The sequence below is a fragment of the Salmo salar genome, unplaced genomic scaffold (genome assembly GCF_965601325.2).
Source record: "Salmo salar unplaced genomic scaffold, fSalSal1 ptg000914l, whole genome shotgun sequence".
Lineage (NCBI taxonomy): Eukaryota > Metazoa > Chordata > Actinopteri > Salmoniformes > Salmonidae > Salmo > Salmo salar.
This window is the reverse complement of record NW_027675550.1, coordinates 86,770-113,804: the sequence shown is the minus strand read 5'-3', so window position 1 is coordinate 113,804 and position 27,035 is coordinate 86,770. Positions and strand designations below refer to the sequence as shown.

Below are 27,035 nucleotides of genomic sequence, written 5' to 3'. Positions count from 1 at the left end.
CAAGGCAAGCTAGGCGTTCAGTAGTGTCTGTCTCCCCAAGGCAAGCTAGGCGTTCAGTAGTGTCTGTCTCCCCAAGGCAAGCTAGCGTTCAGTAGTGTCTGTCTCCCCAAGGCAAGCTAGCGTTCAGTAGTGTCTGTCTCCCCAAGGCAAGCTAGCGTTCAGTAGTGTCCATCTCCCCAAGGCTAGCTAGCGTTCAGTAGTGTCTGTCTCTCCAAGTGTTCTCAAGACAAGCTAGCGTTCAGTAGTGTCTGTCTCCCCAAGGCTAGCTAGCGTTCAGTAGTGTCTGTCTCCCCAAGGCAAGCTAGCGTTCAGTAGTGTCTGTCTCTCCAAGTGTTCTCAAGGCTAGCTAGCGTTCAGTAGTGTCTGTCTTCCCAAGGCTAGCTAGCGTTCAGTAGTGTCTGTCTCCCCAAGTGTTCTCAAGGCTAGCTAGCGTTCAGTAGTGTCTGTCTCCCCAAGGCAAGCTAGCGTTCAGTAGTGTCCGTCTCCCCAAGGCAAGCTAGCGTTCAGTAGTGTCCGTCTCCCCAAGGCAAGCTAGCGTTCAGTAGTGTCTGTCTCTCCAAGTGTTCTCAAGGCTAGCTAGCGTTCAGTAGTGTCCGTCTCCCCAAGGCAAGCTAGCGTTCAGTAGTGTCCGTCTCCCCAAGGCAAGCTAGCGTTCAGTAGTGTCTGTCTGCTGCATGGAATATTCCATCACTTCAGACATAATATGTTTGGTTACATTGAGCATGTGAACATTCCTGGGCACAGTGAAGTACACTTCTCCCTCGTTCCACCATGAGGGATCCTCAGAAGTATACAGGCACAGCGGTGGAGAGATACTGTTCTGATAACTAACTAGTCTTTTAATGAAGCTTTCAGTGATATGCAAACAACCAAACATACGTTTTTGGGTCCTTTTTTTCTTCTCCTGTGTCATGTAGGATGGTGCATCTCTAATTTCTCTGTATAGCTGTTATCATCTTCGTCTTCAGTACTAGTGGACATCTTTCCTCTCCCCTTTCTCAGTTCCTCTCTCTCTCTCTCTCTCTTTCTTCCAGCTGTTACTATAGTAACCACCAGCCATGGGGAAGCAGAACAGCAAACTCCGCCCGGAGGTGATGCAGGATCTGCTGGAGAGCACGGACTTCACAGAGCACGAGATCCAGGAGTGGTATAAGGGCTTCCTGAGAGACTGCCCCAGCGGGAACCTCTCCATGGAAGAGTTTAAGAAGATCTACGGTAACTTCTTCCCTTACGGAGACGCCTCCAAGTTCGCGGAGCACGTCTTCCGCACCTTCGACGCCAACGGGGACGGGACGATAGACTTCCGGGAGTTCATCATCGCTCTGAGCGTCACGTCGCGGGGCAAACTGGAGCAGAAATTAAAGTGGGCCTTCAGCATGTACGACCTGGACGGGAATGGATATATCAGCAAGTCTGAGATGCTGGAGATCGTACAGGTGAGGCAGGAACAGAGAGGTGGGATTTGTAGTTCTGGTGTGAGTTATTTTGTAGGCACATTATGGACGGGAACAGACACATGAGGATGTCTGAGATGCTGGAGATGGTACAGGTGAGGCAGGAACAGAGAGGTGGGATTTGTAGTTCTGGTGTGAGTTATTTTGTAGGCACATTATGGACGGGAACAGACACATGAGGATGTCTGAGATGCTGGAGATGGTACAGGTTGAGGCAGGAAGAGATACATGGGCATGTCAGAGATGGTACAGGTGAGGCAGGAAGAGATACATCAGCATGTCAGAGATGGTACAGGTGAGGCAGGAAGAGATACATCAGCATGTCAGAGATGGTACAGGTGGGGATTGACCTTCAGTAGTGTTGACCAACTGGTTGTCCTCTGTAGCATGGTTCATGTTGACTGATTTATTTGTTGATCAGCAACATGATCTTACTGTTGGATTTCACTCCTGTACAAACTACATCTAAAATGCTCAGGCTACCTACACGTACCGATGTCTACTGGTCCCAGACCAGTCCTAGCTCCCAGACCAGTCCTAGCTCCCAGTCCCAGACTAGTCCTAGCTCCCAGTCCCAGACCAGTCCTAGCTCCCAGTCCCAGACCAGTCCTAGCTCCCAGTCCCAGACCAGTCCTAGCTCCCAGTCCCAGACCAGTCCTAGCTCCCAGTCCCAGACCAGTCCTAGCTCCCAGTCCCAGACCAGTCCTAGCTCCCAGTCCCAGACCAGTCCTAGCTCCCAGTCCCAGACCAGTCCTAGCTCCCAGTCCCAGACCAGTCCTAGCTCCCAGTCCCAGACCAGTCCTAGCTCCCAGATCAGTCCTAGCTCCCAGTCCCAGACTAGTCCTAGCTCCCAGTCCCAGACCAGTCCTAGCTCCCAGACCCAGACCAGTCCTAGCTCCCAGTCCCAGACCAGTCCTAGCTCCCAGTCCCAGACCAGTCCTAGCTCCCAGTCCCAGACCAGTCCTAGCTCCCAGTCCCAGACCAGTCCTAGCTCCCAGTCCCAGACCAGTCCTAGCTCCCAGTCCCAGACCAGTCCTAGCTCCCAGTCCCAGACCAGTCCTAGCTCCCAGACCAGTCCTAGCTCCCAGTCCCAGACCAGTCCTAGCTCCCAGACCAGTCCTAGCTCCCAGACCAGTCCTAGCTCCCAGTCCCAGACCAGTCCTAGCTCCCAGACCAGTCCTAGCTCCCAGTCCCAGACCAGTCCTAGCTCCCAGACCAGTCCTAGCTCCCAGACCAGTCCTAGCTCCCAGTCCCAGACCAGTCCTAGCTCCCAGTCCCAGACCAGTCCTAGCTCCCAGTCCCAGACCAGTCCTAGCTCCCAGTCCCAGACCAGTCCTAGCTCCCAGTCCCAGACCAGTCCTAGCTCCCAGTCCCAGACCAGTCCTAGCTCCCAGTCCCAGCTCCCAGTCCCAGACCAGTCCTAGCTCCCAGTCCCAGACCAGTCCTAGCTCCCAGTCCCAGACCAGTCCTAGCTCCCAGTCCCAGACCAGTCCTAGCTCCCAGTCCCAGACCAGTCCTAGCTCCCAGTCCCAGACCAGTCCTAGCTCCCAGTCCCAGACCAGTCCTAGCTCCCAGTCCCAGACCAGTCCTAGCTCCCAGTCCCAGACCAGTCCAAGCTCCCAGTCCCAGACCAGTCCAAGCTCCCAGTCCCAGACCAGTCCTAGCTCCCAGTCCTAGCTCCCAGTCCCAGACCAGTCCTAGCTCCCAGTCCCAGACCAGTCCTAGCTCCCAGTCCCAGACCAGTCCTAGCTCCCAGTCCCAGACCAGTCCTAGCTCCCAGTCCCAGACCAGTCCTAGCTCCCAGTCCCAGACCAGTCCTAGCTCCCAGTCCCAGACCAGTCCTAGCTCCCAGTCCCAGACTAGTCCTAGCTCCCAGTCCCAGACCAGTCCTAGCTCCCAGTCCCAGACCAGTCCTAGCTCCCAGTCCCAGACCAGTCCTAGCTCCCAGTCCCAGACCAGTCCTAGCTCCCAGTCCCAGACCAGTCCTAGCTCCCAGACCAGTCCTAGCTCCCAGTCCCAGACCAGTCCTAGCTCCCAGTCCCAGACCAGTCCTAGCTCCCAGTCCCAGACCAGTCCTAGCTCCCAGTCCCAGACCAGTCCCAGCTCCCAGTCCCAGACCAGTCCCAGCTCCCAGCTCCCAGTCCCAGACCAGTCCTAGCTCCCAGTCCCAGACCAGTCCTAGCTCCCAGTCCCAGACCAGTCCAAGCTCCCAGTCCCAGACCAGTCCAAGCTCCCAGTCCCAGACCAGTCCAAGCTCCCAGTCCCAGACCAGTCCAAGCTCCCAGTCCCAGACCAGTCCAAGCTCCCAGTCCCAGACCAGTCCAAGCTCCCAGTCCCAGACCAGTCCAAGCTCCCAGTCCCAGACCAGTCCAAGCTCCCAGTCCCAGACCAGTCCTAGCTCCCAGTCCCAGACCAGTCCTAGCTCCCAGTCCCAGACCAGTCCTAGCTCCCAGTCCCAGACCAGTCCTAGCTCCCAGTCCCAGACCAGTCCTAGCTATTATTCTCCAGGATATCTGTGTGTTTATTCTCCAGGATATCTGTGTTTTATTCTCCAGGATATCTGTGTGTTTATTCTCCAGGATATCTATAACATGGCATCTGTGTGTTTTTATTCTCCAGGCGATCTATAAGATGGTGTCGTCTGTGATGAAGATGCCAGAAGATGAGTCTACTCCAGAGAAGAGAACAGAGAAGATCTTCAAACAGATGGACACCAACAGAGACGGTAGGTCTCATCTCATCCACCTCCAACACATTACAGCCTACAGTGGCAGCCGATAGTGGGAGTGGGAGTGTACTGGTATAGGGTATACCGCCCCAGCTATTGAGAAGCCGATAGAGGGAGTGTACTAGTATAGGGTATACCGCCCCAGCTATTGAGAAGCCGATAGAGGGAGTGTACTGGTATACCGCCCCAGCTATTGAGAAGCCGATAGAGGGAGTGTTAGTGTACTGGTATAGGGTATACCGCCCCAGCTATTGAGAAGCCGATAGAGGGAGTGTAGTGGTATAGGGTATACCGCCCCAGCTATTGAAAAGCCGATAGAGGGAGTGTAGTGGTATAGGGTATACCGCCCCAGCTATTGAGAAGCCGATAGAGGGAGTGTACTGGTATAGGGTATACTGCCCCAGCTATTGAGAAGCCGATAGAGGGAGTGTTAGTGTACTGGTATAGGGTATACTGCCCCAGCTATTGAGAAGCCGATAGAGGGAGTGTTAGTGTACTGGTATAGGGTATACCGCCCCAGCTATTGAGAAGCCGATAGAGGGAGTGTTAGTGTACTGGTATAGGGTATACCGCCCCAGCTACTGAGAAGCCGATAGTGGGAGTGTACTGGTATAGGGTATACCACCCCAGCTATTGAGAAGCCGATAGAGGGAGTGTACTGGTATAGGGTATACCGCCCCAGCTATTGAGAAGCCGATAGAGGGAGTGTTAGTGTACTGGTATAGGGTATACTGCCCCAGCTATTGAGAAGCCGATAGAGGGAGTGTTAGTGTACTGGTATAGGGTATACCGCCCCAGCTACTGAGAAGCCGATAGTGGGAGTGTACTGGTATAGGGTATACCGCCCCAGCTACTGAGAAGCCGATAGTGGGAGTGTACTGGTATAGGGTATACCGCCCCAGCTATTGAGAAGCCGATAGAGGGAGTGTACTGGTATAGGGTATACCGCCCCAGCTATTGAGAAGCCGATAGAGGGAGTGTACTGGTATAGGGTATACCGCCCCAGCTATTGAGAAGCCAATAGAGGGAGTGTATTGGTATAGGGTATACCGCCCCAGCTATTGAGAAGCCGATAGAGGGAGTGTTAGTGTACGGAGTGTACTAGTATAGGGTATACTGCCCCAGCTATTGAGAAGCCGATAGAGGGAGTGTACTGGTATAGGGTATACCGCCCCAGCTATTGAGAAGCCGATAGAGGGAGTGTACTGGTATAGGGTATTCCGCCCCAGCTATTGAGAAGCCGATAGAGGGAGTGTACTGGTATAGGGTATACCGCCCCAGCTATTGAGAAGCCGATAGAGGGAGTGTACTAGTATAGGGTATACTGCCCCAGCTATTGAGAAGCCGATAGAGGGAGTGTACTGGTATAGGGTATTCCGCCCCAGCTATTGAGAAGCCGATAGAGGGAGTGTACTGGTATAGGGTATTCCGCCCCAGCTATTGAGAAGCCGATAGAGGGAGTGTACTGGTATAGGGTATACCGCCCCAGCTATTGAGAAGCCGATAGAGGGAGTGTACTGGTATAGGGTATACCGCCCCAGCTATTGAGAAGCCGATAGAGGGAGTGTTAGTGTACTGGTATAGGGTATACCGCCCCAGCTACTGAGAAGCCGATAGTGGGAGTGTACTGGTATAGGGTATACTGCCCCAGCTATTGAGAAGCCGATAGAGGGAGTGTACTGGTATAGGGTATACCGCCCCAGCTATTGAGAAGCCGATAGAGGGAGTGTACTGGTATAGGGTATTCCGCCCAAGCTATTGAGAAGCCGATAGAGGGAGTGTTAGTGTACTGGTATAGGGTATACCGCCCCAGCTACTGAGAAGCCGATAGTGGGAGTGTACTGGTATAGGGTATACCGCCCCAGCTACTGAGAAGCCGATAGTTGGAGTGTACTGGTATAGGGTATACCGCCCCAGCTATTGAGAAGCCGATAGAGGGAGTGTACTGGTATAGGGTATACCGCCCCAGCTATTGAGAAGCCGGTAGAGGGAGTGTACTGGTATAGGGTATACCGCCCCAGCTATTGAGAAGCCGATAGAGGGAGTGTACTGGTATAGGGTATACCGCCCCAGCTATTGAGAAGCCAATAGAGGGAGTGTATTGGTATAGGGTATACCGCCCCAGCTATTGAGAAGCCGATAGAGGGAGTGTTAGTGTACGGAGTGTACTAGTATAGGGTATACTGCCCCAGCTATTGAGAAGCCGATAGAGGGAGTGTACTGGTATAGGGTATACCGCCCCAGCTATTGAGAAGCCGATAGAGGGAGTGTACTGGTATAGGGTATTCCGCCCCAGCTATTGAGAAGCCGATAGAGGGAGTGTACTGGTATAGGGTATACCGCCCCAGCTATTGAGAAGCCGATAGAGGGAGTGTACTAGTATAGGGTATACTGCCCCAGCTATTGAGAAGCCGATAGAGGGAGTGTACTGGTATAGGGTATTCCGCCCCAGCTATTGAGAAGCCGATAGAGGGAGTGTACTGGTATAGGGTATTCCGCCCCAGCTATTGAGAAGCCGATAGAGGGAGTGTACTGGTATAGGGTATACCGCCCCAGCTATTGAGAAGCCGATAGAGGGAGTGTACTGGTATAGGGTATACCGCCCCAGCTATTGAGAAGCCGATAGAGGGAGTGTACTGGTATACCGCCCCAGCTATTGAGAAGCCGATAGAGGGAGTGTACTGGTATACCGCCCCAGCTATTGAGAAGCCGATAGAGGGAGTGTAGTGGTATAGGGTATACCGCCCCAGCTATTGAAAAGCCGATAGAGGGAGTGTAGTGGTATAGGGTATACCGCCCCAGCTATTGAGAAGCCGATAGAGGGAGTGTACTGGTATAGGGTATACCGCCCCAGCTATTGAGAAGCCGATAGAGGGAGTGTACTGGTATAGGGTATACCGCCCCAGCTATTGAGAAGCCGATAGAGGGAGTGTACTGGTATAGGGTATACCGCCCCAGCTATTGAGAAGCCGATAGAGGGAGTGTACTGGTATAGGGTATACCGCCCCAGCTATTGAGAAGCCGATAGAGGGAGTGTACTGGTATAGGGTATACCGCCCCAGCTATTGAGAAGCCGATAGAGGGAGTGTACTGGTATAGGGTATACCGCCCAAGCTATTGAGAAGCCGATAGAGGGAGTGTACTGGTATAGGGTATACCGCCCCAGCTATTGAGAAGCCGATAGAGGGAGTGTACTGGTATAGGGTATACCGCCCCAGCTAGTTAGAAAAAGCCACATGATGGTCTTTCAATAATGTCAAAACTATTTATTTGAAGATTTTTTATATAAATGTGAATATTTGTAGCTGCTTTTTAAGTTAATACCTGCAGTCCAGTACGTTAGGAGATAAATCAGATTGCATTCTTCATTTGACCTGGTACATTATTTTCCGTTATGAAGCTTAACGTAGTTCCCCAGTCCAGGCGTTTGTTTGTAAATGGCACAATGGGAGACTCTTCAGTCCACAGCGTTCTATATCTACCGTCAAGTCTCTGTTGTACGGCGCACCTGAGGTGATGAACTTACAGCTAAATGTTTACCATCTGGTGTCTTAGAACGGCTTTCTGACATAACTCATCCAGAGCTCTTTGACTTATCTGTACAGCTGCCATTTTGTCCCTTGTGCTTCCTACTGGTGTTTATTTCCTCCTCCGTTCTTCTCCCCTCTGCTCCATGTAGACATGCTGCTGTTCTTCTCCCCTCTGCTCCATGTAGACATGCTGCTGTTCCTCCTCCGTTTTTCTCCCCTCTGCTCCGTTTACACATACTGCTGTTCCTCCTCCGTTCTTCTCCCCTCTGCTCCATGTAGACATGCTGCTGTTCTTCTCCCCTCTGCTCCATGTACACATGCTGCTGTTCCTCCTCCGTTCTTCTCCCCTCTGCTCCGTGTGGACATGCTGCTGTTCTTCTCCCCTCTGCTCCGTGTGGACATGCTGCTGTTCCTCCTCCGTTCTTCTCCCCTCTGCTCTGTGTGGACATGCTGCTGTTCCTCCTCCGTTCTTCTCCCCTCTGCTCCATGTAGACATGCTGCTGTTCTTCTCCCCTCTGCTCCATGTAGACATGCTGCTGTTCTTCTCCGTTCTTCTCCCCTCTGCTCCGTTTACACATGCTGCTGTTCCTCCTCCGTTCTTCTCCCCTCTGCTCCATGTAGACATACTGCTGTTCCCCCTCCATTCTTCTCCCCTCTGCTCCATGTAGACATGTTGCTGTTCCTCCTCCGTTCTTCTCCCCTCTGCTCCATGTAGACATGCTGCTGTTCTTCTCCGTTCTTCTCCCCTCTGCTCCGTTTACACATGCTGCTGTTCCCCCTCCGTTCTTCTCCCCTCTGCTCCATGTAGACATGCTGCTGTTCCTCCTCCGTTCTTCTCCCCTCTGCTCCGTGTAGACATGCTGCTGTTCCCCCTCCATTCTTCTCCCCTCTGCTCCATGTAGACATGCTGCTGTTCCTCCTCCGTTCTTCTCCCCTCTGCTCCGTGTAGACATGCTGCTGTTCCTCCTCTGTTCTTCTCCCCTCTGCTCCATGTAGACATGCTGTTCTTCTCCCCTCTGCTCCGTGTGGACATGCTGCTGTTCCTCCTCCGTTCTTCTCCCCTCTGCTCCGTGTAGACATGCTGCTGTTCCTCCTCCGTTCTTCTCCCCTCTGCTCCATGTAGACATGCTGTTCTTCTCCCCTCTGCTCCGTGTAGACATGCTGCTGTTCCTCCTCCGTTCTTCTCCCCTCTGCTCCATGTAGACATGCTGCTGTTCCTCCTCCGTTCTTCTCCCCTCTGCTCCATGAAGACATGCTGTTCTTCTCCCCTCTGCTCCATGTAGACATGCTGCTGTTCCTCCTCCGTTCTTCTCCCCTCTGCTCCATGAAGACATGCTGCTGTTCCTCCTCCGTTCTTCTCCCCTCTGCTCCATGTAGACATGCTGCTGTTCTTCCTTCAGAAAAGCATCACAACTTTGTTCATTTGCACAATTTCTCTTTCACTTGTAAATGTCCACCTTCACCATAAATTACATCTGGTAGATACTAGCTATGCTGGTATAACTTTACATCTGGTAGATACCAGCTATGCTGGTATAACTTTACATCTGGTAGATACCAGCTATGCTGGTATAACTTTACATCTGGTAGATACCAGCTATGCTGGTATAACTTTACATCTGGTAGATACCAGCTATGCTGGTATAACTTTACATCTGGTAGATACTAGCTATGCTTGTATAACTTTACATCTGGTAGATACCAGCTATGCTGGTATAACTTTACATACTCTAGATACTAGCTATGCTTGTATAACTTTACATATGGTAGATACTAGCTATGCTTGTATAACTTTACACCTGGTAGATACTAGCTATGCTTGTATAACTTTACATACTCTAGATACTAGCTATGCTTGTATAACTTTACATATGGTAGATACTAGCTATGCTTTTATAACTTTACACCTGGTAGATACTAGCTATGCTTGTATAACTTTACATACTCTAGATACTAGCTATGCTTGTATAACTTTACATACTCTAGATACTAGCTATGCTTGTAAAACTTTACATCTGGTAGATACTAGCTATGCTTGTAAAACTTTACATCTGGTAGATACTAGCTATGCTGGTATAACTTTACATCTGGTAGATACTAGCTATGCTGGTATAACTTTACATCTGGTAGATGCTAGCTATGCTGGTATAACTTTACATCTGGTAGATACTAGCTATGCTGGTATAACTTTACATCTGGTAGATACCAGCTATGCTGGTATAACTTTACATCTGGTAGATACCAGCTATGCTTGTAAAACTTTACATCTGGTAGATACTAGCTATGCTGGTATAACTTTACATCTGGTAGATGCTAGCTATGCTGGTATAACTTTACATCTGGTAGATGCTAGCTATGCTTGTAAAACTTTACATCTGGTAGATGCTAGCTATGCTGGTATAACTTTACATCTGGTAGATACCAGCTATGCTGGTATAACTTTACACCTGGTAGATACCAGCTATGCTGGTATAACTTTACACCTGGTAGATACCAGCTATGCTGGTATAACTTTACATCTGGTAGATACCAGCTATGCTGGTATAACTTTACATCTGGTAGATACTAGCTATGCTGGTATAACTTTACATCTGGTAGATGCCAGCTATGCTGGTAAAACTTTACATCTGGTAGATACCAGCTATGCTGGTATAACTTTACATCTGGTAGATACTAGCTATGCTGGTATAACTTTATGAGATGGATTTGTTTGTCTTTGCAATTTAGTTTATGTACGTTTTCGCTTGTTAGCATTTAGCTAACAGCGTCCATGTGATTTTGCTATTGGTTTGTGGTAATTTGGTTAGCGTTCTGGTAATAGAGGCCCAATGGGCTTTTCTTGCTTTTTTAGCGCCCCCTTCTGTGCTAAACCGGTAATAACCCAAATCCCGGGATGAGAGAAGGATGGTAATGACGATATGAAAACGTGGATACTGCGTTACCGCCTGTTAATAATCCCTCATCTGACTACTAGCGTTACCGCCTGTTAATAATCCCACATCTGACTGCTAGCGTTACCGCCTGTTAATAATCCCACATCTGACTACTAGCGTTACCGCCTGTTAATAATCCCTCATCTGACTACTAGCGTTACCGCCTGTTAATAATCCCTCATCTGACTACTAGCGTTACCGCCTGTTAATAATCCCGCATCTGACTACTAGCGTTACCGCCTGTTAATAATCCCTCATCTGACTACTAGCGTTACCGCCTGTTAATAATCCCGCATCTGACTACTAGCGTTGCCGCCTGTTAATAATCCCTCATCTGACTACTAGCGTTACCGCCTGTTAATAATCCCGCATCTGACTACTAGCGTTACCGCCTGTTAATAATCCCACATCTGACTACTAGCGTTACCGCCTGTTAATAATCCCACATCTGACTACTAGCGTTACCGCCTGTTAATAATCCCACATCTGACTACTGGCGTTACCGCCTGTTAATAATCCCTCATCTGACTACTAGCGTTACCGCCTGTTAATAATCCCACATCTGACTGCTAGCGTTACCGCCTGTTAATAATCCCGCATCTGACTGCTAGCGTTACCGCCTGTTAATAATCCCGCATCTGACTACTGGCGTTACCGCCTGTTAATAATCCCACATCTGACTACTGGCGTTACCGCCTGTTAATAATCCCACATCTGACTACTAGCGTTACCGCCTGTTAATAATCCCACATCTGACTACTAGCGTTACCGCCTGTTAATAATCCCGCATCTGACTACTGGCGTTACCGCCTGTTAATAATCCCACATCTGACTACTAGCGTTACCACCTGTTGGGGACCTACTTACTCAGTGGTTTTCAGTTCGTTGTCCAAACTTCAAACTCTCTATTTGATCATTATTATACACTCATATAGCTAGTGTTTACCTGACTGTTTCCTGTTTCCTGTTTGTCCAGGTAAACTGTCTCTGGAAGAGTTCATTAAAGGTTAATCTAACATGACTGTTTCCTGTTTCCTGTTTGTCCAGGTAAACTGTCTCTGGAAGAGTTCATTAAAGGTTAATCTAACATGACTGTTTCCTGTTTCCTGTTTGTCCAGGTAAACTGTCTCTGGAAGAGTTCATTAAAGGAGCTAAAAGTGACCCCTCCATCGTACGTCTGTTACAGTGTGATCCCAGCAGCGCTGGACAGTTCTAAACCGATCCTACCTTGGGGGTCAAGACAATGTAAGGCTGCTACTCTATTCCTTTCTCTGTCTCTGTCTCACCCCTAGTGTGATTCCCGTCTCTGTCTCACCCCTAGTGTGAGATCGAACACGGTTGCTCTGTAGTACCTGATTAATAGAGAGAGGACTGAATATCTGAACCAGGACTAGAGTGGATCGCTAACTGGTCTGTTAGGTCCACCAACCTCCACTAACCAGTCTGTTAAGGCCACCAACCTCCACTAACCGGTCTGTTAGGTCCACTAACCAGTCTGTTAGGTCCACCAACCTCCACTAACCAGTCTGTTAGGGCCACCAACCTCCACTAACCAGTCTGTAAGGTCCACTAACCTCCACTAACCAGTCTGTTAGGTCCACCAACCTCCACTAACCGGTCTGTTAGGGCCACTAACCTCCACTAACCGGTCTGTTACCTCCACTAACCAGTCTGTTACGTCCACTAACTAGTCTGTTAGGGCCACCAACCTCCGCTAACCAGTCTGTTACCTCCACTAACCTCCACTAACCAGTCTGTTACCTCCACCAACCTCCACTAACTAGTCTGTTAGGTCCACCAACCTCCACTAACCAGTCTGTTACCTCCACTAACCTCCACTAACCAGTCTGTTAGGTCCACCAACCTCACTAACCAGTCTGTTAGGTCCACCAACCTCCACTAACCAGTCTGTTAGGTCCACCAACCTCCACTAACCAGTCTGTTAGGTCCACCAACCTCCACTAACCAGTCTGTTAGGTCCACCAACCTCCACTAACCAGTCTGTTAGGTCCACCAACCTCCACTAACCAGTCTGTTAGGTCCACCAACCTCCACTAACCAGTCTGTTAGGTCCACCAACCTCCACTAACCAGTCTGTTAGGTCCACCAACCTCCACTAACCAGTCTGTTAGGTCCACCAACCTCCACTAACCAGTCTGTTAGGTCCACCAACCTCCACTAACCAGTCTGTTAGGTCCACTAACCTCCACTAACCAGTCTGTTAGGTCCACCAACCTCCACTAACCAGTCTGTTAGGTCCACCAACCTCCACTAACCAGTCTGTTACCTCCACCAACCTCCACTAACCAGTCTGTTACGTCCACTAACCTCCACTAACCAGTCTTTTACCTCCACCAACCTCCACTAACCAGTCTGTTAGGTCCACCAACCTCCACTAACCAGTCTGTAACCTCCACTAACCAGTCTGTTACCTCCACCAACCTCCACTAACCAGTCTGTAACCTCCACTAACCAGTCTGTTACCTCCACCAACCTCCACTAACCAGTCTGTTACCTCCACCAACCTCCACTAACCAGTCTGTTACGTCAACCAACCTCCACTAACCAGTCTGTTACCTCCACTAACCTCCACTAACCAGTCTGTTACCTCCACTAACCTCCACTAACCAGTCTGTTACCTCCACTAACCTCCACTAACCAGTCTGTTACCTCCACCAACCTCCACTAACCAGTCTGTTAGGTCCACCAACCTCCACTAACCAGTCTGTTAATTCCACTAACCAGTCTGTTTTGTCCACTAACCTCCACTAACCAGTCTGTTACCTCCACTAACCAGTCTGTTACCTCCACCAACCTCCACTAACCAGTCTGTTACCTCCACTAACCAGTCTGTTACCTCCACCAACCTCCACTAACCAGTCTGTTAGGTCCACCAACCTCCACTAACCAGTCTGTTAGGTCCACCAACCTCCACTAACCAGTCTGTTACCTCCACCAACCTCCACTAACCAGTCTGTTACGTCCACTAACCTCCACTAACCAGTCTGTTACCTCCACCAACCTCCACTAACCAGTCTGTTAGGTCCACCAACCTCCACTAACCAGTCTGTAACCTCCACTAACCAGTCTGTTACCTCCACCAACCTCCACTAACCAGTCTGTAACCTCCACTAACCAGTCTGTTACCTCCACCAACCTCCACTAACCAGTCTGTTACCTCCACCAACCTCCACTAACCAGTCTGTTACGTCAACCAACCTCCACTAACCAGTCTGTTACCTCCACTAACCTCCACTAACCAGTCTGTTATCTCCACTAACCTCCACTAACCAGTCTGTTACCTCCACTAACCTCCACTAACCAGTCTGTTACCTCGACCAACCTCCACTAACCAGTCTGTTAGGTCCACCAACCTCCACTAACCAGTCTGTTACCTCCACTAACCAGTCTGTTACCTCCACCAACCTCCACTAACCAGTCTGTTACCTCCACTAACCAGTCTGTTACCTCCACCAACCTCCACTAACCAGTCTGTTAGGTCCACCAACCTCCACTAACCAGTCTGTTACCTCCACTAACCAGTATGTTACCTCCACTAACCTCCACTAACCAGTCTGTTACCTCCACTAACCAGTCTGTTACCTCCACTAACCAGTCTGTTTTGTCCACCAACCTCCACTAACCAGTCTGTAACCTCCACTAACCAGTCTGTTACCTCCACTAACCAGTCTGTTACCTCCACTAACCAGTCTGTTACCTCCACTAACCTCCACTAACCAGTCTGTTACCTCCACTAACCAGTCTGTTACCTCCACTAACCTCCACTAACCAGTCTGTTACCTCCACTAACCAGTCTGTTACCTCCACTAACCAGTCTGTTACCTCCACTAACCTCCACTAACCAGTCTGTTACCTCCACTAACCAGTCTGTTACCTCCACTAACCAGTCTGTTACCTCCACTAACCAGTCTGTTACCTCCACCAACCTCCACTAACCAGTCTGTTAGGTCCACCAACCTCCACTAACCAGTCTGTTACCTCCACTAACCAGTCTGTTACCTCCACTAACCAGTCTGTTACCTCCACTAACCAGTCTGTTACCTCCACTAACCAGTCTGTTACCTCCACTAACCAGTCTGTTACCTCCACTAACCAGTCTGTTACCTCCACTAACCAGTCTGTTACCTCCACTAACCAGTCTGTTACCTCCACTAACCAGTCTGTTACCTCCACTAACCAGTCTGTTACCTCCACTAACCAGTCTGTTACCTCCACTAACCAGTCTGTTACCTCCACTAACCAGTCTGTTACCTCCACTAACCAGTCTGTTACCTCCACTAACCAGTCTGTTACCTCCACTAACCAGTCTGTTACCTCCACTAACCAGTCTGTTACCTCCACTAACCAGTCTGTTACCTCCACTAACCAGTCTGTTACCTCCACTAACCAGTCTGTTACCTCCACTAACCAGTCTGTTACCTCCACTAACCAGTCTGTTACCTCCACTAACCAGTCTGTTACCTCCACTAACCTCCACTAACCAGTCTGTTACCTCCACTAACCAGTCTGTTACCTCCACTAACCAGTCTGTTACCTCCACTAACCAGTCTGTTACCTCCACTAACCAGTCTGTTACCTCCACTAACCAGTCTGTTACCTCCACTAACCAGTCTGTTACCTCCACTAACCAGTCTGTTACCTCCACTAACCAGTCTGTTACCTCCACTAACCAGTCTGTTACCTCCACTAACCAGTCTGTTACCTCCACTAACCAGTCTGTTACCTCCACTAACCAGTCTGTTACCTCCACTAACCAGTCTGTTACCTCCACTAACCAGTCTGTTACCTCCACTAACCAGTCTGTTACCTCCACTAACCAGTCTGTTACCTCCACTAACCAGTCTGTTACCTCCACTAACCAGTCTGTTACCTCCACTAACCAGTCTGTTACCTCCACTAACCAGTCTGTTACCTCCACTAACCAGTCTGTTACCTCCACTAACCAGTCTGTTACCTCCACTAACCTCCACTAACCAGTCTGTTACCTCCACTAACCTCCACTAACCAGTCTGTTACCTCCACTAACCAGTCTGTTACCTCCACTAACCAGTCTGTTACCTCCACTAACCAGTCTGTTACCTCCACTAACCAGTCTGTTACCTCCACTAACCAGTCTGTTACCTCCACTAACCAGTCTGTTACCTCCACTAACCAGTCTGTTACCTCCACTAACCAGTCTGTTACCTCCACTAACCAGTCTGTTACCTCCACTAACCAGTCTGTTACCTCCACTAACCAGTCTGTTACCTCCACTAACCTCCACTAACCAGTCTGTTACCTCCACTAACCAGTCTGTTACCTCCACTAACCAGTCTGTTACCTCCACTAACCAGTCTGTTACCTCCACTAACCAGTCTGTTACCTCCACTAACCAGTCTGTTACCTCCACTAACCAGTCTGTTACCTCCACTAACCTCCACTAACCAGTCTGTTACCTCCACTAACCAGTCTGTTACCTCCACTAACCAGTCTGTTACCTCCACTAACCTCCACTAACCAGTCTGTTACCTCCACTAACCAGTCTGTTACCTCCACTAACCAGTCTGTTACCTCCACTAACCAGTCTGTTACCTCCACCAACCTCCACTAACCAGTCTGTTAGGTCCACCAACCTCCACTAACCAGTCTGTTACCTCCACTAACCAGTCTGTTACCTCCACTAACCAGTCTGTTACCTCCACTAACCAGTCTGTTACCTCCACTAACCAGTCTGTTACCTCCACTAACCAGTCTGTTACCTCCACTAACCAGTCTGTTACCTCCACTAACCAGTCTGTTACCTCCACTAACCAGTCTGTTACCTCCACTAACCAGTCTGTTACCTCCACTAACCAGTCTGTTACCTCCACTAACCAGTCTGTTACCTCCACTAACCAGTCTGTTACCTCCACTAACCAGTCTGTTACCTCCACTAACCAGTCTGTTACCTCCACTAACCAGTCTGTTACCTCCACTAACCAGTCTGTTACCTCCACTAACCAGTCTGTTACCTCCACTAACCAGTCTGTTACCTCCACTAACCAGTCTGTTACCTCCACTAACCAGTCTGTTACCTCCACTAACCAGTCTGTTACCTCCACTAACCAGTCTGTTACCTCCACTAACCAGTCTGTTACCTCCACTAACCAGTCTGTTACCTCCACTAACCAGTCTGTTACCTCCACTAACCAGTCTGTTACCTCCACTAACCAGTCTGTTACCTCCACTAACCAGTCTGTTACCTCCACTAACCAGTCTGTTACCTCCACTAACCAGTCTGTTACCTCCACTAACCAGTCTGTTACCTCCACTAACCTCCACTAACCAGTCTGTTACCTCCACTAACCAGTCTGTTACCTCCACTAACCAGTCTGTTACCTCCACTAACCAGTCTGTTACCTCCACTAACCAGTCTGTTACCTCCACTAACCAGTCTGTTACCTCCACTAACCAGTCTGTTACCTCCACTAACCAGTCTGTTACCTCCACTAACCAGTCTGTTACCTCCACTAACCAGTCTGTTACCTCCACTAACCAGTCTGTTACCTCCACTAACCAGTCTGTTACCTCCACTAACCAGTCTGTTACCTCCACTAACCAGTCTGTTACCTCCACTAACCAGTCTGTTACCTCCACTAACCTCCACTAACCAGTCTGTTACCTCCACTAACCAGTCTGTTACCTCCACTAACCAGTCTGTTACCTCCACTAACCAGTCTGTTACCTCCACTAACCAGTCTGTTACCTCCACTAACCAGTCTGTTACCTCCACTAACCAGTCTGTTACCTCCACTAACCAGTCTGTGTCATTCCATTTCCAGTTTGGGTGAATCCAAATAGCCCCTCCCCCCCTCCACCTTTGGAGCAAACTGATGAAGAAGACAAGCCACGCCTTCAAATGATGACACTGAAGACAACGGGCCAATGAGAGCCAGCCATGTTCTCCTGACTCCTCCTCTGACCACTCCCAGCAGCAACGTGACATCATCCCCAGGCTCTCATGATGTCATCCAGTCCACTCGCCATGTATTTGATAAGTCCTAGGGGCCCGCGTCCCAAATCACACCCCTATTCTCTGTATTAAGCAGTACTTTTAAGCCCTGTAGGCCCTGGTCTGCAGTAGTGCACTACATAGGGAATAGGATGCTGTTTTAAAACTGTAAACTGGGCTCTCTGTTTGGTTGGTTGTCGGTGTTCTCAACGCTCCGTACTGGACACACCCACTGCCCTCAACTAGGTCCTCCTAGTTCTGGTGTCTATCGTAAACAGTTTGAGAGAGAGGGAATGAGAGAGAGAGAGAGAGAGAGAGAGAGAGAGAGAGGTGAATGAGAGAGAGAGAGAGAGAGAGGGGGAATGAGAGAGAGGGGGAATGAGAGAGAGAGAGAGGGGGAATGAGAGAGAGAGGGAATGAGAGAGAGGGAATGAGAGAGAGGGAATGAGAGAGAGAGAGAGAGAGAGAGAGAGAGAGAGGGAATGAGAGAGAGAGAGAGAGGGAATGAGAGAGAGAGAGAGAGGGAATGAGAGAGAGAGTGAGAGAGAGGGGGAATGAGAGAGAGAGAGGGGGAATGAGAGAGAGAGAGAGAGAGAGGGAATGAGAGAGAGGGAATGAGAGAGAGGGGGAATGAGAGAGGGGGAATGAGAGAGAGAGAGAGAGGGAATGAGAGAGAGGGAATGAGAGAGAGGGAATGAGAGAGGGAATGAGAGAGGGAATGAGAGAGAGGGAATGAGAGAGAGGGAATGAGAGAGAGGGAATGAGAGAGAGGGAATGAGAGAGAGGGAATGAGAGAGAGAGAGAGAGAGAGAGAGAGAGAGAGAGAGAGAGAGGGAATGAGAGAGAGAGAGAGAGGGAATGAGAGAGAGAGAGAGGGAATGAGAGAGAGAGTGAGAGAGAGGGGGAATGAGAGAGAGAGAGCTAGAGAGGGGGAATGAGAGAGAGGGGGAATGAGAGAGAGAGAGAGGGGGAATGAAAGAGAGAGAGAGAGAGAGAGGGGGAATGAGAGAGAGAGAGAGGGGGAATGAGAGAGAGGGAGAGAATGAAAGACATGGAGAGAGAATTGTTTTGAGTTATTTTACTGTTAGAATGTGGATGTTTGTGTTGATGTGTTTTTCAAGCTTGATACACTTGTGTTTAAGTTGTACTATTTTGAATTGAATATTTGTGCTGGTATTTTTCAGACTCAAGTTAAAGACGGGCGTCTCCATGTAGTACTATGCAGATACTGTTAAAGGCCTTTAGTAATGGTTTGAAATACAGGAAGAGGACGTGTCCCCAGGGACGTGTCCCAAAGGGCACCCTATCCCCTATTATAGTGCACTACTTTAGACCAGGACCCCATAGGGAAACCCATAAGGGCTCTGGTCCCTGTGGTCTGCAGTAGTGCACTATTATAGGGAATAGACTTCCCTTTTGGGACACTTCCTGTCACAGATAATGTGGTTATTAATATTAACTACCTGTTTGTTTTTTTTTGACATGTTTCTCTTAAATACATTTGTTTTTATAAAAAAAAAACATTTTACAAAAAGACTTTTTAAAATGGTAAATTGCATTTCAAATTTTAAAATGTTAGAAATGATCCTTAAGCAGAGCCTTCAAGACATTTGTTCACAGCCTTGTGGGCTGTTAATAAGTTAAACGAGATTTCCCCCCCTCCAGAATGTAGTCATGGTTACAGAACAGACGTTATGGGATGTGTTTCCATTAGAAGTTGTTTAAAGGATATCAAGCATGCAATTCTGTTGTATTTCTCATCTACTGTTGTGAAGAGAAACAACGTCAACATTTTATATTTTTTTAGATGTTTTAACTGGCGCATGTTAAACACGTTTCAATCAGGGAGGGGGGTTTTTGTTTTGGAACAGGTTCCTGTACGTACGGTGCATGTCTGTGTTCATGTGCTGATGGTTTTCAGTGGTGATTTGACTAGCTTGTGGGCCTCCCCCCCCCCCCCCCTTTGTCCAGTGATGTTGTGAAAGTCACTGTGTTATTATGAATAACCAACATTTTTCTCTGGTTTGTCGACAGCAGCAAAGCTTTGTAGAGAGAGCAGCTCCTATGACCAGCTCAAACCCTGCCGCTGGCCATAGACCACCACACACCGAGATGTGCCCTGTTGAATGGGGTACAGCACTGTACCTTACTAGATGTGTTGTGCTGTCTTAGTTATATTCAACCACAACACAACCCCCTAGCCACCCCCTAGCAACCCCCTAGCCACCCCCTAGCCACAACACAACCCCCTAGCAACCCCCTAGCGACAACACAACCCCCTAGCAACACCCTAGCAACAGCACAACCCCCTAGCAACCCCCTAGCCACCTCCTAGCCACAACACAACCTCCTAGCCACCCCCTAGCCACAACACAACGCCCTAGCAACCCCCTAGCGACAACACAACCCCCTAGCAACCCCCTAGCAACAGCACAACCCCCTAGCAACCCCCTAGCCACCTCCTAGCCACAACACAACCCCCTAGCAACCCCCTAGCGACAACACAACCCCCTAGCAACCCCCTAGCGACAGCACAACCCCATAGCAACCCCCTAGCGTCAGCACAACCCCATAGCAACCCCCTAGCGTCAACACAACCCCCTAGCAACCCCCTAGCGACAGCACAACCCCATAGCAACCCCCTAGCGACAGCACAACCCCATAGCAACCCCCTAGCGACAGCACAACCCCATAGCAACCCCCTAGCGACAGCACAACCCCATAGCAACCCCCTAGCGACAGCACAACCCCATAACATCTGGCCCTGAGTCATATGTGTATATACACACGTACAATACCCTCTAGCGACAGCACAACCCCCTAGCGACAGCACAACCCCATAGCAACTCCCTAGCGACAGCGCAACTCCCTAGCGACAGCCCCATAGCAAGTCCCTAGCGACAGCGCAACCCCGTAGCAACCCCCTAGCGACAGCGCAACCCCCTAGCGACAGCGCAACCCCATAGCAACCCCCTAGCGACAGCGCAACCCCCTAGCGACAGCCCCATAGCAACTCCCTAGCGACAGCCCCATAGCAACTCCCTAGCGACAGCGCAACCCCGTAGCAACCCCCTAGCGACAGCGCAACCCCCTAGCGACAGCGCAACCCCATAGCAACCCCCTAGCGACAGCGCAACCCCCTAGCGACAGCGCAACCCCATAGCGACAGCGCAACCCCGTAGCAACCCCCTAGCGATAGCGCAACCCCATAGTGGCAAAGCAAAAACAGGTTTTTAGACATTTTTAAAACTGTATTCAGATTGGAAATATCACATTTCCATAAGTATTCAGACCCTTTACTCAGTACTTTGTTGAAGCACCTTTGGCAGCGATTACAGCCCTGAGTCTTCTTGGGTATGACGCTACAAACTTGGCACACCTGTATTTGGGGAGTTTCTCCCATTCTTCTCTGCTGATCCTCTCAAGCTCTGTCAGGTTGGATGGGGAGCGTCGCTGCACAGCTATTTTCAGGTCTCTCCAGAGATGTTCGATCAGGTTCAAGTCCGGGCTCTGGCTGGGCTACTCAAGGACACTCAGAGACTTGTCCCGAGGCCACTCCTGCGTTGTCTTGGCTGGGTGCTTAGGGTCGTTGTCTTGTTGGAAGGTGAACCTTCACCCCAGTCTGAGGTCCTGAGTTCTCTGGAGCAGGTTTTCATCAAGGATCTCTCTGTACTTTACTCCGTTCATCTTTGCCTCGATCCTGACTAGTCTCCCAGTCCCTGCTGCTGAAAAACATCCCCACAGCATGATGCTGCCACCACCATGCTTCACCGTAGGGATGGTGCCTTGTTTCCTCCAGACGTGACGCTTGGCTTTCAGGCCAAAGAGTTCAATCTTGGTTTCATCAGACCAGAGAATCTCGTTTCTCATGGTCTCAGAGTCCTTTAGGTGCCTTTTGGCAAACTCCAGGTGGGCTGTCATGTGCCTTTTACTGAAGAATGGCTTCCGTCTGGCCACTCTACCATAAAGGCCTGATTGGTGGAGTGCTGCAGAGATGGTTGTCCTTCTGGAAGGTTCTCCCATGTCCATAGAGGAACTCTTCTCCCTCGATTGCTCAGTTTGGCCGGGCGGCCAGCTCTAGGAAGAGTCTTGGTGGTTCCAAACTTCTTCCATTTAAGAATGATGGAGGCCACTGTGTTCTTGGGGAGCTTCAATGATGCAGACATTTTTTGGTACCCTTCCTCAGATCTGTGCTTCAACACAATCCTGTCTCTGAGATCTACGGACAATTCCTTCAACCTCATGGCTTGGTTTTTACTCCGACATGCTCTGTCAACTGTGGGACCTTATATAGACAGGTGTGTGCCTTTCCAAATCATGTCCAATCAATTGAATTTACCACAGGTGGACTCCCATCAAGTTGTAGAAACATTTCAAGGATGATCAATGGAAACAGGATGCACCTGAGCTCAGTTTCGAGTCTCATAGCAAAGGGTCTGAATACTTATGTAAATAAGGTATCTGTTTTTGTTGTAAATAAATGTGCAAAAATTCTGAAAAACCTGTTTTCGCTTTGTCATTATGGAGTATTGTGTCCATTTTAGAATAAGGCTGTAATGTAGAAAAAGTGAAGGGGTCTGAATACTTTCAGAATGCACTGTGTGTGATATAGATAGATATATACAGTATAGATCTATCTCTATGTATATATATCTATACACGCAGTTGAAGTCGGAAGTTTACATGCACCATAGCCAAATACATTTAAAACTCAGTTTTTACACAATTCCTGACATTTAATCCTAGTAAACATTTCCATGTTTTAGGTCAGTTAGGATCACCACTTTATTTTCAGAATGTGAAATGTCAGAATAATAGTAGAGAGATTTGATTTATTTCAGCTTTTATTTCTTTCATCACATTCCCAGCGGGTCAGAAGTTTACATACACTCTATTAGTATTTGGTAGCATTGCCTTTAAATTGTTTAACTTGGGTCAAACGTTTCGGGTAGCCTTCCACAAGCTTCCCACAATAAGTTGGGTGAATTTTGGCCCATTCCTCCTGACAGAGCTGGTGTAACTGAGTCAGGTTTGTAGGCCTCCTTGCTCCCACACGCTTTTTCAGTTCTGCCCACAAATTTTCTATTGGATTGAGGTCAGGGCTTTGTGATGACCACTCCAATACCTTGACTTTGTTGTCATTAAGTCATTTTGCGACAACTTTGGAAGTATGCTTGGGGTCATTGTCCATTTTGTTAACAAGAAATTTGTGGAGTGGTTGAAAATCGAGTTTTAATGACTCCAACCTAACTGTATGTAAACTTCCGACTTCAACTGTGTGTATATGTATATATTACAAAAGTATGTGGACACCCCTTCAAATTAGTGGATTTGTCTATTTCAGCAACACTGTTGCTGACAGGTGTATAAAATCGAGCACACAGCCATGCAATCTCCATAGACAAACATTGGCAGTAGAATGGCCTTACTGAAGAGCTCAGTGACTTTCAACGTGGCACCGTCATAGGATGCCACCTTTCCAACAAGTCAGTTCGTCAAATTTCTGCCCTGCTAGAGCTGCCCCCGGGTCAACTGTAAGTGCTGTTATTGTGAAGTGGAAACGTCTAGGAGCAACAACGGCTCAGCCGTGAAGTGGTAGGCCACACAAACTCACAGAACGGGACCGCCGAGCGCCGAATCGCGTAAAAATCATCTGTCCTCGGTTGCAACACTCCACTACCGAGTTCCAAACTGCCTCTGGAAGCAACGTCAGCACAACAACTGTTGGTCTGGAGCTTCATGAAATGGGTTTCCATGGCCGAGCAGCCGCACACAAGCCTAACATCACCATGTGCAATGCCAAGCGTCAGCTGGAGTGGTGTAAAGCTCGCCGCCATTGGACTCTGGAGAAGCGGAAACGCGTTCTCTGGAGTGATGAATCACGCTTCACCATCTGGCAGTCCGACGAACGAATCTGGCTTTGGCGGATGCCAGGAGAACGCTACCTGCCCTAATGCATAGTGCCAACTGTAAAGTTTGGTGGAAGAGGAATAATGGTCTGGGGCTGTTTTTCATGGTTTGGGCCATGACATTCTAGACGATTCTGTTCTTCCAACTTTGTGGCAACAGTTTGAGGAAGGCCCTTTCCTGTTTCATCATGACAATGCCCCCCCGTGCACAAAGCGAGGTCCATACAGAAATGGTTTATCGAGATCGGTGTGTGAAGAACTTGACTGGCCTGCACGGAGCCCTGACCTCAACCCCATCGAACACCTTTGTGATGAATTGGAACGCCGACTGCGAGCCAGGCCTAATCACCCAACATCACCCAACATCAGTGCCCCGACCTCGCTAATGCTCCTGTGGCTGAATGGAAGCAAGTCCCCCGCAGCAATGTACCAACATCTAGTGGAAAGCCTTCCCAGAAGAGAGGAGGCTGTTATAGCAGCAATGTTCCAACATCTAGTGGAAAGCCTTCCCAGAAGAGTGGAGGCTGTTATAGCAGCAATGTTCCAACATCTAGTGGAAAGCCTTCCCAGAAGAGTGGAGGCTGTTATAGCAGCAATGTTCCAACATCTAGTGGAAAGCCTTCCCAGAAGAGTGGAGGCTGTTATAGCAGCAATGTTCCAACATCTAGTGGAAAGCCTTCCCAGAAGAGTGGAGGCTGTTATAGCAGCAATGATCCAACATCTAGTGGAAAGCCTTCCCAGAAGAGTGGAGGCTGTTATAGCAGCAATGTTCCAACATCTAGTGGAAAGCCTTCCCAGAAGAGTGGAGGCTGTTATAGCAGCAATGTTCCAACATCTAGTGGAAAGCCTTCCCAGAAGAGTGGAGGCTGTTATAGCAGCAATGTTCCAACATCTAGTGGAAAGCCTTCCCAGAAGAGTGGAGGCTGTTATAGCAGCAATGATCCAACATCTAGTGGAAAGCCTTCCCAGAAGAGTGGAGGCTGTTATAGCAGCAATGTTCCAACATCTAGTGGAAAGCCTTCCCAGAAGAGTGGAGGCTGTTATAGCAGCAATGTTCCAACATCTAGTGGAAAGCCTTCCCAGAAGAGTGGAGGCTGTTATAGCAGCAATGTTCCAACATCTAGTGGAAAGCCTTCCCAGAAGAGTGGAGGCTGTTATAGCAGCAATGTTCCAACATCTAGTGGAAAGCCTTCCCAGAAGAGTGGAGGCTGTTATAGCAGCAATGTTCCAACATCTAGTGGAAAGCCTTCCCAGAAGAGTGGAGGCTGTTATAGCAGCAATGTTCCAACATCTAGTGGAAAGCCTTCCCAGAAGAGTGGAGGCTGTTATAGCAGCAATGTTCCAACATCTAGTGGAAAGCCTTCCCAGAAGAGTGGAGGCTGTTATAGCAGCAATGTTCCAACATCTAGTGGAAAGCCTTCCCAGAAGAGTGGAGGCTGTTATAGCAGCAATGTTCCAACATCTAGTGGAAAGCCTTCCCAGAAGAGTGGAGGCTGTTATAGCAGTAAAAGGGGGGGGACCAACTCCATATTAACGGCCATGATTTTGGAATGAGACGTTTGACTAGCAGGTGTCCACATACTTTTGGTCATTTAGTGACCAATGTACACACACACACACACACACACACACACACACACACACACACACACACACACACACACACAGAGAGAGTGTATGTAGCGTACAGTGTATATGTCATGAGTCATCTCCATATACAGTACATACAATATTGGACATCCTCTCAGAGCTCACGGACCGTTCTCCTCCCCCCCTCCCCCCTCCCCCCAGCAGTCAGTCTTGCATCACTTCCTGGATCAGTCAGGAACCCATTGAATTGACCCTTCCGTCTCCTGTTAATTGAATGTAACTGAGGCCCCAGATCAGTGGTTTCAGTTGGCTTAGTGTTCATTGGACAAATCTTTTTTTTTTTAATTTTTTTATTATAATAACTGCTGTTTTTATAAAGAAAAGTACATTTAAAAAAAAAAAATTATAATAACTGAGGGATCACAACTACTGCAATGATTTTCACATCGGAATTGCTTTTATTGTATTTCTAAATTGTTTTTAGCTGTCAGGTGTAACGTGCCAAATAAACACCAACAGTATTGTATACATTTATACGGTAAAATTAACTGTCCAACAAAAATGTTTGTACTCGTTTGGATTTCTGTAGATGTTGTATTTGGTGTCCTGTATTTACTGAGCTTTGTAGTTTCTTTTAACACAGGAATTATTTTTTTTGTTTTTGGTCAACTTTAAAAAAAAAAAAAAATATTACAAATTAAAATTAAATTTTCAAGTTTTCTGAGTGAATGTTGAAATATCGTGTCTTTTTTTTTTTTTTTTTCTTCCCAAGTCTCATGTTTGTTGTTTCCAATAGGATGCAACTGCTCAGTAATTACAGGCAGGCCAGAGCCAAGTATTTCATTATGATGCATTTACGTGACTCTACAGCATTCTACGGCGGCCATTTTAACTCCCCATTAACGTTACATGGGGGAATATTTAAACGATGATATGTATCTGAATGTCTAGATTTACAACAATATAAAAATAAAAAACACATTATAAAAGTTGGGCCCAACTCTAAATATCTTGTCTCTGAGCTGGGATTTCATACAGCAGGAATCCCTCTGTATTGAGAGGTCCTGTCTAAATGTGACTCTGAGCTGGGATTTCATACAGCAGGAATCCCTCTGTATTGAGAGGTCCTGTCTAAATGTGTCTCTGAGCTGGGATTTCATACAGCAGGAATCACTCTGTATTGAGAGGTCCTGTCTAAATGTGTCTCTGAGCTGGGATTTCATACAGCAGGAATCCCTCTGTATTGAGAGGTCCTGTCTAAATGTGACTCTGAGCTGGGATTTCATACAGCAGGAATCCCTCTGTATTGAGAGGTCCTGTCTAAATGTGTCTCTGAGCTGGGATTTCATACAGCAGGAATCCCTCTGTATTGAGAGGTCCTGTCTAAATGTGACTCTGAGCTGGGATTTCATACAGCAGGAATCCCTCTGTATTGAGAGGTCCTGTCTAAATGTGACTCTGAGCTGGGATTTCATACAGCAGGAATCCCTCTGTATTGAGAGGTCCTGTCTAAATGTGTCTCTGAGCTGGGATTTCATACAGCGCAGGAATCCCTCTGTATTGAGAGGTCCTGTCTAAATGTGACTCTGAGCTGGGATTTCATACAGCGCAGGAATCCCTCTGTATTGAGAGGTCCTGTCTAAATGTGACTCTGAGCTGGGATTTCATACAGCAGGAATCCCTCTGTATTGAGAGGTCCTGTCTAAATGTGACTCTGAGCTGGGATTTCATACAGCAGGAATCCCTCTGTATTGAGAGGTCCTGTCTAAATGTGTCTCTGAGCTGGGATTTCATACAGCAGGAATCCCTCTGTATTGAGAGGTCCTGTCTAAATGTGTCTCTGAGCTGGGATTTCATACAGCAGGAATCCCTCTGTATTGAGAGGTCCTGTCTAAATGTG

The 27,035-nt window shown here is 48.5% G+C and overlaps 1 protein-coding gene across 2 annotated transcripts in view; it reads left to right on the top strand.

The window, feature by feature from the left end:
• The window catches only part of LOC106594940 (neurocalcin-delta A), a 64,338-nt gene extending 38,214 nt beyond the window's left edge, over positions 1-26,124 (top strand). The window contains exons 2-5 of one of the 2 annotated variants that reach the window (XM_082972654.1): positions 1,035-1,436; positions 4,074-4,179; positions 11,764-11,890; positions 17,467-26,124. In XM_082972654.1, the coding sequence (XP_082828780.1) occupies positions 1,059-1,436; positions 4,074-4,179; positions 11,764-11,861 (582 nt within the window). In that variant the 5' untranslated portion in view covers positions 1,035-1,058 and the 3' untranslated portion in view covers positions 11,862-11,890; positions 17,467-26,124. Of the gene's footprint in view, positions 1-1,034; positions 1,437-4,073; positions 4,180-11,621; positions 11,705-11,763; positions 11,891-17,466 lie in introns of those variants that run through there. The other variant, XM_082972655.1, reaches the window with a different exon arrangement.
• Positions 26,125-27,035: the final 911 nt, after the last annotated feature.